Source organism: Rhipicephalus microplus, chromosome 4, assembly GCF_043290135.1.
Source record: "Rhipicephalus microplus isolate Deutch F79 chromosome 4, USDA_Rmic, whole genome shotgun sequence".
NCBI classification, from domain to species: Eukaryota; Metazoa; Arthropoda; class Arachnida; order Ixodida; family Ixodidae; genus Rhipicephalus; species Rhipicephalus microplus.
In genome coordinates this window covers 200,448,290-200,462,753 of record NC_134703.1, presented here as the reverse complement: position 1 = coordinate 200,462,753, position 14,464 = coordinate 200,448,290, and the positions used below count along the sequence as shown (strand labels likewise).

At 45.4% G+C, this 14,464-nt stretch overlaps 1 protein-coding gene across 3 annotated transcripts in view; it reads left to right on the top strand.

Moving 5' to 3' along the window:
• LOC119172518 (NFE2 like bZIP transcription factor cap-n-collar) overlaps positions 1-14,464 on the top strand; it is a 230,236-nt gene that overhangs the window by 205,027 nt on the left and 10,745 nt on the right. For all 3 annotated transcript variants that reach the window (XM_037423660.2, XM_037423659.2, XM_075893929.1), the window contains 2 exons: positions 8,771-8,889; positions 14,131-14,247. In XM_037423660.2, coding sequence (XP_037279557.2) covers positions 8,771-8,889; positions 14,131-14,247 — 236 coding nt within the window. The remainder of the gene's footprint in view (positions 1-8,770; positions 8,890-14,130; positions 14,248-14,464) is intronic.

Sequence of the window (14,464 nt, the reverse complement as noted above, 5' to 3'; positions counted from 1 at the left end):
CTCGAGCAATTGCATTGCATTGTTCTATTGTCTCTTTTTATCTATTTTGTGATTTCCATAGTTCACACAGCTGAGGGGCATTTAACACAGGTATGAATGAAGATAAAAAGTCTTTTAAAATGTTGATTACGCTATACTTATCTGTTAACTCAATTACGTGTTAAAGCTAAATCTCAAATCGGACACTTGCAAGGGGTGTCTTCCCCTGCCTGAACACCAGAAAAGTCCAAACTCTCTACACCCCCCCCCCCCACCCATGATTTACACCAACTATACTACTTGTATACTAGCTGCATACTAGCGTACAGCATGTTTAATAATCAATATAAATATTTATTGGATGCTTAAGTGATGTTTTAGACTTCAGGAGTTGTTAGGAACATGCATCTGCTCTGCAAACACCAATAGCAACCCTGAGCTATAGCATTTTTCCTGCTCCGAAGACACTTAAGGCTGCTCCAAAGCACCATTTTTTCTGCCCCAGAATCTGCTCCAAAAAGCAAAATGTCACTTCCATCACAGTGTATCCCAACAAACACACTTTAATTTTGTGAAGTTATAACTAAGCACGTCTTACTTTGCTAAAATTGCGAACGATTTGCTCATTTATTTTGAATGACATCACACGTATTGTACATAGACTTTTGCCACCTATGTAGATTGGCCTTGGAAAGTCCCTCTACATGCACGTCGATGCCCACGCACCCAAGCGGGCGGTTAGGCAAGGTAATGATTGTAGACCTGCTGGCGACAAGTGCGTTGACAGTTTTCGGCGGCGTTAGCTTGAGGCGCCACATTTGCCTTGTTTTTTTTTTTTAGAAGCTCGCATTTTAATGTTTCCTTTGTGGCAGTAGTGCTAAGGTATATTTCATAGCTCCTGTGACGTCCCCCAAACACGGACTGAACCCCGGTCCTTTCAAGATGTTTACGCTCGTTTCTTAAACCCACGCATTAAAAAAGAAAAGAAAACCTTCGGTGTAACGAATGGACATTCCGGAGTGGAGTACCTGGAAGGATTACTTCTACTGTTTTCGCGGGCCCCCCGGCGCAAGCACGAGGACCAGGCGGCTCCTTGTTGTCTACAGGGGGAAGTGGTTCTTAAAGTTGGAAAAGAAAAGAAAAGTGAACCCCGCAACTGTCTGCAGCTAAGTGCGACACCTCAGCAGTGGTTCACATGGGAAGGGGAATGGGGGATAATAGACTTGAGCGAAGAGAGGAAAGAGAAAGGAGAGAGCGAGCAAAGGAGGGGGGGGGGGCGCCTAGAAATATAGGTGGTTATATCAGAAGAAAAGAAAAGGAAGGTGCCGACCCGTAACTGTCTCTCCTTACGAGGACAACTCAACAGGTCAGCAGAGGAATGGGATATGGGGAATAAAAGATATAGGGAGAAGGAAGGAGGGATAAAAAGAATAGAAGGAAAATAGACGGAGAAGAAGCCGCCAGCCAACGAGAGGAAAAAAGAAGGAGATAGGAAAGTGGGGATCCGGTCGAAGCAGTCCAAGGGCGGGGTGCCACAATGCGAGAGCTGCACGGCATCAGGAGACCGCGGAGGGCGAACCAGTCGGCGGGAGCTACGCTGAAGTCGGAGATCGCGAGGGCACAACCGTCCAGCTTGAAATCCTCCGAGCGAATCACTGTTGTCTACAGACAGTGTACGGTGGCAATAATCCGCGCGCACCCTTCAGATTTTTGGCATGGGGGAGCAGCAGAGCACCTTTTGTTGGTTCGGGGAATGCCACCCTGCTGCAGCGCCTGTGCCGGGTCTGACCTGACTTTCCGTCAGCCTCCGTGGCTCCAGGGCTCATTACTGCGTTCTGCGCGGACGGCCACCCGCGGCGTTGAATGACGAAGAAGCGGCGGCTGCGGAGAATTTCGCGGGAGACATCGAGCTGCATGGAGACGTCGAGACTCGTTCTGGACATCGGCTCGTCAAGTAACAGAAACCGGGACAATCGGTTCGGCCGAAAACATTTTGGCACAACACTGCAAACTCCGGACGTTGGCCATTACAGACGACGCACTTTGTCGGAAGCATCGGGACCATTGTTCGCCCGTAATTCAAGTGTCTTGGGACAGCTCGCCCATCTCTCTCTCTGAGGCTTGAGTTTGTACATTGTTACTTGCTCGGCATTGCTTGGGAGAGGGTTCTCCGCTGATGTGGGCCGCAGGGGCGGCCGTCGAAGATGACACACACCGACTGACAGAGAAATATGCCGCATCGATGGTGGTGATTGGTTTGGTGCCCCGGTAGGACGGAGTCGGGTCCTACGAAAAGGGACTACGAGAAGAATCGCGGGGAGTCAGAGAGACGATGCGATGAGCTCGAGATAGTAGAGAGACGGAATGGAAAAGGAAAATAACGGTGTGAAGAGATAGCAATGAGAGTCGATGAGATGATGACTGAGGCAGAGATGATATGACGAGGAATGAAAGTTAGAGATGAGGAACGAGGAAGCGAGTGATTGCGGAACGTTATGAAAGAAGATTAAGATGGAAATCGCCGAGAGAGACAACGAAGACGATCAAGACCGACAACGCGGACCATTCGTGAGACGAACTTTACGCACCCTATTTAGATTAGCTTTGCGGGAAGGGAGGTGGCCTGTTGAGACATTGCGTGGTTTTATTCATTGATAAGTTCATCATTTGTGTCGTCGTGTGTTTGCTTTATATATGCATACCCTTGTATTGTTGCAGTTACTTTTTTCATGTGCCTGCCCTGTGTCGAACGTCGCGAGTGTCTAAATCATGTGTTATAATTTTGTGTAGTGGTTTATGTACGCGGGTATACGATGTTTGCAGTTAGTAATAAATTAAATGAATCTGTAAACAGGAACAGGTCGTAGCGTCGCTTACTTCCCGGCCCCAGCACGAATCCCTGTATGTGAGGAGTGATTGAGACACATAGCCAAGAGGGAACCGGATAGACAAGAGGTTGAGTGGTCTTCCCTCTCTTTGGTAATCGGTGGCGTAGCGGGGGACGTCTCACTTCCGATAATTAACGTACCTTCCACCCAACGTTTATGTTTCCACCTATGTTCTGAACTCTCCAAGTTTGTCGCAATCGGCATTCGTGGGAGGGTGCCACACAGTGCACCCATGTTCTAAAATTGGTTTGACGTAGGTCAAACCTCAAATTTTGCAGAGAGGTTTAAGAGAGTTTACTGCTGGGCGTGTTGGTGATTTGACTTAAAAACCATCGTGAGTTGTGCTACTAAACAGGACATGCTAGACGAGTTCAGGTGCACACTAACTGATTTTATTGAAAGAGACTGAAGCTGAAACAAGGCGCGAAATAAATTGAATTCCAGCGCTGTACAGTGCAGTGGAAGTGTCGGTCATGCACTCCGCACCTTATAAAAAATTATTCCTTTTGTGAGCTGTTTTTTTTTTTTGTCTACTTCTGTCTAGGATTTTCGCGCATCAGAAACGTGGTTCACAATGCGAGCACGCTATATAGTGGTGAACGAGGTGAATTCCCTCCCTATAATGTAGATTTCTTTCCTGTGCCTTGAGTCGGCCATTAAGGCAACGCCCCGTCTAGCCGATGCAGATCGCGGGCCTGCTGAGGAAACAAGATTTTACAGCGAAAGCTGTTATGAGATCAGCGAAAGTTGTATGATCGGCGAAAGCTGTATGAGATCAAAACTCTCGTTACACGCGGCGCCGTAGTTGTCCGCCGCCGCCGGTGTCCGCAACCACTATCGCAGGAATCGGAAAAGAAAACCTAGTACCAAGCACACAGTGGGCCTTCAACCTGGGTCCTCTTGGTACCAGCCCAGTATCCACCACTGAGCCATGCGGGTGCTTATGACTTGTTCGCAAACTTGCCTTAGGAAGGCTTGATGTCGGGAGAGCGATCGCGTTATTGTCTAATAAAGCGTTTTAGAACAGCAAAAGAACAACTAGTCGTCTCACAATGCGAATAGCATATCGAGTGGGTCATCTAATGCTTCAACTCACTGCAAAAGCTATACAAAAGTATAGTGTAGGAGCAGTACAAAAGCTTGTTCATCATCTATTAGCTGTGGCGCATACCCACTTCAAGCATGAGTCCTCATCGTCGTCAGCCGCTGCATGCACAATTGGCACAAAATTCCTTGCGAGTGTTCAGTGGATACCATGCTTCTCAGGAGAATGACGAAGGATATAGCATAGCGAATGCCGGCCTACTACCCACAAATTCTTATTGTTAATGCCGTTGTGGGTATCCAGCAAGTGTGCTTGCAGCAGTTACCCAAAGAGTGTTTAGAGAAGGCTCTGAAAGGCCGCTCTTTTAGCTTTCGCTGTGACTGTGCCGCACCTCCTGTGTCCGCTCTAGAGCGGGTATGTGCCACAGTGGTTGCGAGATGGGAGATGGCGGTACTGGGAGTGTTCACTAGATGGACGCATGGAGGGACAGACAGACTGACAGACGGACGGATGGATGGACGTGCGGAAGCACGAACGCACGGACAGACGGGTGTATAAACGGCCGCATGGACAGACGACAAATGCATGAATTGACGCATGGATGGTCGCGCGGACGGACTTTGCCCCACTCGTCATCACTCACTCCGTGGATATGCTGCGATTTTGCGTGTGTGTGTGTGTGGGAGCGGTGGGGGGGGAGTACGCCGCAAGAATCCCAACAATTTTAATGCCTGTTGCTGTAAAGAAATCAATGTGACTGTGCCAATACGTGGACGGTGTAAGGAATGCTGCGTTTGTAACAGAGAACCAGAAGGTGTCGGTACCATGCTCTTTTTTGTGAAACGCATGCGGACAGTTTTCTGCACGCTTATTTGCATATGTGATTCACGGCACCAGTTTTTCATTTTCGTTAAGTATTTTCGTGAAATGACGATATGATCGAAGCTTGTAAGTTCCATATATATTATTGGATCATCAGCGAACAATCTGATGGAGGAAGCGACGGCGTCGGAAAGATCATTTATGAATAATGAAAAGAACAAGCGGCCCAAGACTGAGCCCTGAGGGACACCCGACGTTACGCTAGCCATACCAGATTCTGCGCCATTTACCACGTACTGAGAACGCAAGCACAACTATTCCCGAATCCATGTCGACACCTGTTCGTAGATATTAAACCAACTTAGCTTACACACAAGCAGCCGGAGGCGTAGCCAGGAGGTAGCACACCGGGCACGTGCCCCGCCCCCCTCCCTGAAATTTTTTTTGCCATAGCATGGAGAGCGAAAAATCGCCATTTTCAGGGGGTGCCCCTCCCGAAATCAAGGTAGTGACCCCCCCCCCCCCCCCCCCGAAAAAAAGTTTTGGCTACGCCCGTGGTCGAACGCTGTCTTGAAGTTATCGAGTAAACACGGGAGCATTCATCCAGTGCACTACAAACTTCGTGAACAAGTTCCGTTAATTGAGTTATGCAGGAAAACCTTCGCCTAAAACAATGGTGTATTGGATTAAGAAAATTTTGATTGGTACGGCTCCTCCGCCTGTTGGAAAGTTAGTTTACACCTTCGATGGCTGCTGGTTTGAGCTCATCGTGAATGCTTCGCAGCAGCACGTCCGCAGTAATATTGATATCGGCCGCTGCGGCAAGTCTCCTCGGAGACCGCTCTTTATCGATGGAGTGGTGATAAGCGCGCGCTTAACATAGCAGAGCTGAATGCACTGCCCTGTTTATTGGGCATCACGCGACCGGGGCGAAACGTATCCGACACGTCGGCGGGCTTCTTCAACCCGCCAGAGAAACAGACGCCCTCCGCGAGTATTTTGATAGCTGAGCTTGTTCGAAATGTTGGGTCCTGACAGGGAATAGGACTTTTCTAATATACTGAAACCTCCGGAGGAGCGCGGCGCGACCAACATTATTGCGATTTGTCATTTTACAAGGTGGGCAGAGCAGGTGACTGGCGTCACTATATTTGTGCGCTATGTAGTAAGTACTCCTCGGATTAGTGCCGAAAGAGCGGCCCGATGTGTCGGTGTTCTCGTGTAACTTTACGAGGCCGCGGTGGCCAAGGCACGTTGCCGCTCGCACAGCGGTTTTTGCGCGGCGGCGCATCGGAGCGGGGCGGCCTCCTTATCATTGCTTGCGCAAGCACCCGAGGAGGCAGGCAGTGGGAGGCCTTATCGACGCGCTGCTTTGCCGACGTGACCGGCGGCCCGACCGCGATGGCGTCGCGGATTACTCACGCAGGCACTGCGAATGTTCGTTGGTAGGGCTCCCTTTCTCAGATAAGCGAGGTTGCCACTCGAAAAAGGGCAGATGTCGTCGCGGGGCTGAGCCTGCACCGAAACAATTTGGCTGGGGCAGTTATTGCGTTTCAATGAAGCCTAAAATGATGTTAATGGTAACCTGCTAACGACGGAAACACGCCATGGAAGGCTAGCTTAGCTGTGAAATTTTTTTTTTTTTGCAATCAACACGATGACATTTAAAAAGTATCTATTTATAGCTGGCAGCATATATAGCTCTAAATGTATTGCATAAATGTTCACATGTTACCCCCATCAGTTAGGCCCTGCAGAAACACCATTACATCAGAATATTTTAATTATTTATGCCTGTGGTACCACCTATTTCTGGGATGCACAACTACCTATGTGGCGTTGTAGGCAATGGCAATGCCAACGTTTGCCTCCTGATGTGTACGGAGGGATAGTATGACACATAAATAAACCCAAGATTCTAGGACCCGGCTGTGTGCCAGGACTGTGACGGCACTCGGTTGCTTTCCTGGACACAAAAAAGTCGCCACAGTGGGCATTGCAACAACGAAACACTTTTCGATGTAAATACCGGATATGCGAACCGTAGGAGCTATGTTAACATTAACACCTACACTAAAAGAAACTTTAACTGAAACGCATATCTTCTGAATATCACATAGTTCAAGACTATCACCCATATCTTTTGAATATTAAAAAGTTCAAGAAATGTGTGAAATGGGCATTGTTGTTTCCATCGTGATCAGGGGTGGATCCAGCCACTCATTTTAGGAGGGGGGGCTCACTTGAAGTAACACTAGAGAGGGGGCCGGGGTCTGAAAATTTTTTTTGTTTAGCAGCACAAAAACCTTATCATATTGTAAATGCTGTTCTCTTCATTTTTCCCCATTGGTAAGTGAGGTGGACGTCAAACACTGAAGAGAAGGGGGGGGGGGGGGGGTGCGGATCCAGTTTTGGGGGAATTGGGCGATCGCCCCCCCCCCCCCCGCCTCTGGATCCGCCGCTGATCATAATTGGCACTGTTGATTTCAATATAATTACTTCACCAATGAAGTAATCGGCTCAGAGGATGGGCAGACAGTTCACGCCAGAGTTAGGGCAGCTTGAGGTCTGGTTGCTATAGGGGGGGGGGGGGGGGGGTAGCCAGGACACGGGGCCCGTGTTCCTTTTGGTCTGCCAGTGTAACACATGGCATGAAGTATCTGCCTGCAATGCTGCCTAAACTCTAGTGAATTTTTCATTCAAAAGCAACATAAGTAAGGGCACACTGTGTGATGACCTCATAGCCTGATGCAGAGGGCAGTTGTTGGTGGCCACGATTCCATTATTCAAAACATGCATGTTACTCCTACACAGCTCAGGGTCAATTTAGGCAGAACAGCAAAAAGTGCATTAAAGTCTATTGTGCAATTTCAACCAGAAGGGTATTGTTTTGTACATATGTCTAACCTCGTTAAAATAAAATCCACAGTATTAGAAATGCAGTTTTCTTTTTTTTTATCACTGAAATATTGAAAGGTTAGAACCCATTTAAAATGGAGTGATTGTTCTAAGCTGAAATCAAAATTCGAATAAACAAAACTGCATACTGTGCTTAAAATTCATAGGTGACTAGTGTGCTATTGCATTATTCAGGCATGCCTTCAAGTTTAAGCAGCAAGAATGGTTCATCAAGGAATGCTTTGCGAAAATGTAGTGTGCAGTATGGCTTTCTAGGTGCCACAACGACGTCTAGGCCAGTTTCGCCCAAAATTAGAGTTGCCTATCCAATAATACCACTATGGATTTAGGTATTTTCATCAGCCTTTTTGGTAACACAATGCACTAGAAACCAATAGTAATTGTACTGCAGAGTAGCCATTGCATGTTTGCATACACACTACCCATATGTGTAATTCTGTTGTTTTGTTATGCTTGCAGACTAGTAGACTCTCGAGAAAGAATACCACTGTATGCCATCTTGATTTACTTACACAAGTTTTTTGGAATGTTTGGGCAAAATGTAGAGAGAACTACATTCTTGCCACCACGTGAAAAAAAGGCTAAGATAATGAAGCTGTAAATGAAAGGATTCTGGTGTCGCGCTGCATGCACCATGTTATGTGGTATTCTAAGTCATGTTCTTTTCGCACCCACAGAGACCTATGTTCCAACTAAAATCTGCACAAGGCTTGTTAGGCACCGAGCCATGTTAATACCTCTGGCCGCAACACCATGCTAACATAACCTCCAGCAAGACCTTTGGAGCACTGTTGCCTTCCAGTTGGGTACAAAACTTGCCAGCCATCAGAAGAATTTTGTCAGGCAGTCCTGTGCATGTGTGGCCAGGTGTCGTCAGGCTTCAGTGAATGTGCACACACTTTTCTTTTGAACAATGTTGGCTTGGGCCAGTTGCTTGGGTTCCATGTTGGATAACAAGTGCGTGCTATGGATAAAGGGGCAAACGGCACAAGTGCTGGCAGGGATTGTCTGTACATACCACTTATAGCATAGTGTTGCAAATGGAGCATGATGCTAGGTGCACTTGAAAGTGGACACGTACATCAGTGTAAATGCATGCTTTTCTTTCTTGATGCAGCGACTTCAGCACCTTACCCCGTCCAGCTTTCCGTGGCAGAAGATCGCATGGACAACAGTAGTGATACAGGCGTATCGTCCATGGGATCTGAGCGCGTGCCTTCTCTCTCCGAAGATCACGTGAGTCCATCTTTGCTGTTTTCATTGATGGTTAACAAACAGGCCGGCCTTGAGCTTGGTTTGATGGCTCTTCAAGCACATGTCTCGTTCGAAGAAAAGCTGTGAGCCCTCTGCTCTTTTCCCTCATTGTATATGTCGGCATTGGGCCTTAGCTGTTCGAGCCTTACATAAGTTATATCTCAACTATTGTAGCCTGCCCTATCAGATACTTTCTATTGTATCTTTTCTGCAAAATGTGGTACATTTTAGAAAAAAGTCAGGTGGGCATGCTTGCTGGCCTTACAGCTCTCATCTGAAAGAGACTCTATCTGTATTATATGTATACGTATATGTCCGGTCCTCCAACTGAAACATCAAGAAAACATTGTGTTTTTCGATGTGTGTCCTCTTTTTATTTGTGTGCATATATATATAAGGTATACACCTCTTTCTCTTATATATATATATATATATATATATAGGGTCATTCCATCCCAACTGTCCCAACCTTGTCGCTCGACCATTTCCGATTTACTTGAAAAAATTCAGAACTCTCTACCTAAAGCCAAAAGTGTTTCCCCAAAACATTTTTTGCAAAAAAAAAATTTCCAGTATCGCAAGCCTCATTTGAAATGTTCTTTTGGAAAGCTTGAAACCATAGCTCGTAAAACATGTTGCCAAAAAGAAAAGTCCGTTCTTCAAGACAAATTTTCACCTTTAGAACAATGGTTGGCATTTTATTTAAAATAACTGTTAGGAGCTTTTACGCTTTCGTGGATTTTTTTATGTGGCCTGTAATATGAAAAACCTGGTCCATATTGGGGATTTTTTTCATAGAAAAACAAAATTAGGGGAATTAGGATAGTGGACATTAGCATGTTGCTAGAATGTTTTACTGAGAACCAAAAATACTTTCAAGCGTATGCAGTGCGAAATAAATTGTACAGCTAGCGACAAAGTCCCAAAAATGTTCATTTTGGCACATCTTCGTTTGGCACATCTTCGGTTGGCACATCTTCGGCTGTTAATTCAACCATGAGGTGGTTCTACTAAACATATGCGCAATAGCAGATTTAGTAGCAACTTTCATTGGCTACTCACTCAGAAACTTTTATCTAATTAATTTTTGTTTTAATCGAGAAAAATATATTTGAATTTGTGTTATCATTCTCGGGGTGTGGGCGTGTTTATATAGCCGTAAAAATGTGTTCCAGCAGTAAGTACAAGCTTCACGGACGTGGGGGATCATCTGGACAATGTAATCAGCTTTGCCTGTGCCTATTTAAATTATTTACAAGGTAGTATTACCCCTAGTTAACGAGAAACACGGGATTTACTAGACAACATTTAACCATGTGCTGCCGTCCAGTTGCAGCCTGCTTATAGTATATATATGCTTACGCAGCACCGGGAAGTTGTACCCATGTATACCCAAACAGGCTCGAAAGAATGTGCCACACTCGCCACCATGGCTACTGGTGGCGCTGACTGACACTCCCACGTTTAAATTCACATATATACCCATAAAGTGGTTGGGGGGATAGCCGCCGTGGTAGCTCAGTGGTAGAGCATCGAATGCGTTATTTTTAGGTTGCAGGTTCGATTACTGCCCAGGGCAAGTTATCTCTTCACCCACTTTTCTTTCTGCTCATTTACATCACTATTCGATCTAATAACTTCCCCTATACAGCCTTTGGCATGAGAGCTGTAGGGTCTTTAAGAGGCAAGATGCACTGGAGATTGAAGTCCACACAACAGTGGTGTCAGCAAGCATGCACACCAGCCTTTTATATATATATTTAATGGTTTCAGTTAACTCTAACAAAATTCAATTTTTTGGTTGGCCCTCTATTCTTTCAATTTATTAAAGAGCCTCCTAATTCAAACTCCATCACTCGGTTAATTACTTTCTGCAGGTTCATACCAGAAAATATCTGCTGCATTCCCACTAATGTTTAAAAATTTGTGTGCCTATGTAATCCTAACAGTCCAAAACTGAAAAATAAGCACCTGAGGCCTTCAAGGAAAAAGGCTTTGCAAGTAAACAAATGTCTGAAACGAAGAACATGCATGGTAAACCGTGATGCTTCTCAACTTGTACAGAGAGCTTTGTACTTAAGGCGCATACCTATAGCAGTGAAGCAGTTAACAATTCACAATTTCTTTATGATCAGCAGTAAATGGCCAATGAAGTTGTGGGCTTTACACCTCTGCTTTCTGTTCACAGTAACATGCAGTTAGAGCTTAAAAACACTTGAAATATTTTTAAGTGTAATAAAATCAATGCCCAGTCATAATGTATGGGGTCACCTCACGCTGAGTCATCTATCTAAGAATTTCTGATAAACCAAAATTCCTGTCTTGATAATTCAAACAAAATTCAAAAGTACCTCCGAGTTTGAATTTATGAGTCGACTGTGTGTGTGTGTGTGCGCGTGTGTGTGCAAGTGTGTGCGTGCGTGTGTGTGTGTGTGTCTATATACATACAGTCGATCCTTGGGTATATTGAACTCAAAGGAGATCACGACAGTTTGGATGTATTGATAATTCAAAATACAAAATATGCGTATTTAAGGCCTAGATTTAAACATTTCTAGCTTCGGAAATTGTTAGCGCAAACATAACGATTCACTCACGGTGTAATGAAGAACAAGGTGCGAGTTGCAAGTTATGGCACTTTATTTCGCATGAATATAATCCGTAAGCTTGTCTTGCTTCTTGCACGATGTCAAGCTCCAGTCATCTGCAATATTATTGAACCTTTTCAAATAAATGAATTCAGCTCCTTCGGCCTCAACAGCATTGAGTGATGCAGAACGCCGATGCAAGCTCTGCAGCGCGGCAAAAGGTTGGTTAGCGGCGGCAGCGATGGTGTTGGCAGATACATAACCGCACGGGTACACTTACTCCGCGGCACGGGACATGGCAGCCATGATCTCACCATCAATGCATTGAAAAACAGCTACGTCGTCATCTGCACCAATGAAGTCGTCCACTGTCCGAGATGGTGCCAAGAAATGCTGATAAATCGCAGAATTCACCGGGGCACTGTACGCCAGCGGTCATGGTGCACCCGAAGTCAACCTGGCCTGCTAGGAAAGTTTACGACGATCATAATTTTTAACACTACGTGCTGGTCAACGTTAAGTTCAACTCCCAAATGAGGATTTATCAGGAACAAGGCGAGAAGTGCACAAGTCCAGAAAGCGCAAAAGACAATGTTACCAACGTCGAGTTCCCACAGTCTACATGTTGACGGTATCGATGTCACTTGTGCCTCAATAACTGACACCTGCTGCTTTCAGCTGCTTCAATACGAAAAGCATGGCCTCTGGGACGTTCGTTTTAAAATTGAAAACGTAAAAAGTACGTCACGAGGTTGCACATCTCAAAGGCGAAGAAGATTTTCAGGCTCGTGTGCCATTGCGCACTAAGGAACAAAGAAGGGAATGCGAACATTGCAACGAGATCGCCGAGTCATTTCGCATTCTCGTTTTGGTGTTCTCAGCAATCAGTCTTATTGAAAAACACTATGCCAGCACGTGAAGACCTGCTGATCGCGCATCAAATGTACCGGTGCACTCGCAAGCGCCGCCCAAAGAATTATATCAGTGTGATTGAATAATACCGCCTTTTTGTCATCTGCACACTCAAAGTGATCAGAAATTGTGTGAATGCAGCCAAAAATTGACCAATATTTACTAGAAAAACTGCACTTTCTGGGCTTTGGCGTGGCACAGCGTTCGATGTAGCGGATGTCCAGCTGTGTGGGAGTTCGATATACGGGTGCACCGGTCCCATACTTTTTCATAGGAAATTCAAGGGGAGTTCTCAGGTGTTCGATAAAGTCAATAATTCAATATATCAGAGCTCTATATATTCGGGATCGACTTGTATAATTTTCTTTTGTATAATTTCAGCTCGAATGGTACCAGTGGGAACTAGGAGGGGTAGCTGCTCCTTGTGGTTCCAACTTGTGGGTTGAGTAGGCTGAAGGATGGACTAGCAAATGCAGCCAGTATGGTAGCAACATGGTCATGCATACCGAAGTTATTTGGCCTAGAACATTCAAAATATGAAGAAAACAAATTATCAGCCTCAGTGCAATCTTTGGAAGGTCACATGTCCGCATTTCACTCGCCACTGATAGTGCTAAGTGTCAACAGTGGAATGTGCTGAAAAATTCCAGATAGGGGAATCTTGCATATTGCTATAGCCTGTTCCGTCCAGCGCATCAATCGTGCTGTCTCCACACACACACACACACACACACACGAAAAGCAATGCTGTGCCTGATCATGGCATTTTGCTTATACTCTGGGCAGTTACGATTGGGCTTCCTCGATGTATCAGAATTTCCCTTTTTCGTGTTCCTGTGCTACCCCCTGGTAGGGGCCAGGACAACCAGCGTGGCCAGGACGAAATCCTCCGAGACTAAGAGGCATTTTGCAACTTTCGCATGAGGGGAAGGGCACATGTGCCCATTGTAAAAGCGTACTTGAGTGGGTGCTAATGCTTCAAAGCGAGGCTTTGCCTGCTCTTCCCTATAACTTTGCATTATGAGGAAATCTGTTGTAAACCTGTTCTACTGATTGTAATTCAAACAGCTGTCGCATGACAGGCTTGGCAGCAGGCAAGAGAGCTGTTGCCAAGAAAGCCACATTCATTCAGCTGCCCGAGCATGGTGGACTGTTCTAAGTGCATCGATCTATGCACCAAATCATTAGAGGGTGTGAATTGACATTTGATTATTAGTATAAATTTGTAGGGTCAACGTGATAGCGGTTGATGTAGGATTAGGTTGTATGTTAGTGTATATAGGTGCTAGTAGCAATGCATCAAACTTTTTTTTTCCCCTTCTCGTTCGTGAAATGAAGGCTCTTGTTTTGGGGGCAATCTGTCATTTTGAGCTCCCAGTTATGGATTAGTAAATCTAGTCTGAAACATCACCCAATGGCTAATGCATATAATAATTTTACTTATTGAAGTGATGCTGTGCTCTTGGAACTTGATCAACATTTAGAAGTGTCCTTATTCTTTATAAACTAAAGCTTGTGTGGGAAAAAGCAAATTGATTGTCCCTTACATTTTTAGTGCATGCTATTTCTGGAACCGAAGTTCTTAAAATTTGGCTATTCAAATGGTGATGTTATTTGCCACATATAGAAAACAGCAAGTAGCTAGTGGCACTGCATTGTAATTTGCAGTTAATATTTGCTGCTGTTCTTGTGCAGCAACATTTTATGGTTTTGTTTTTCGTAGGAATGGCTGGACTCGTGCTCAGAATCTTCTTCACATGCTGACGTCGACAGTGATGGCAAGCGACTGCTTGAAGTAACCTCGAAAAAGTACAAATTGTTCGGACGTCGACCGGGTTTGGTAAGCAATGCCAGCAGCTTTTAAAATATGAGCTGGAAGTTGAGAATGTGGGGTGGAAGCAGCACTGAATCAGTTTACTGCGAACAGGAAAGAAAATTTTTGCGCATGCCAGTTTCTTCTTCTGGGTGTTGAAAGCACTGCACTAGGATGCAACTGTGGCAGCTTTTCTCACAGTTTGTTAGTAATATTGCAGGAGTCGCGTTGAATGCTCCATGTT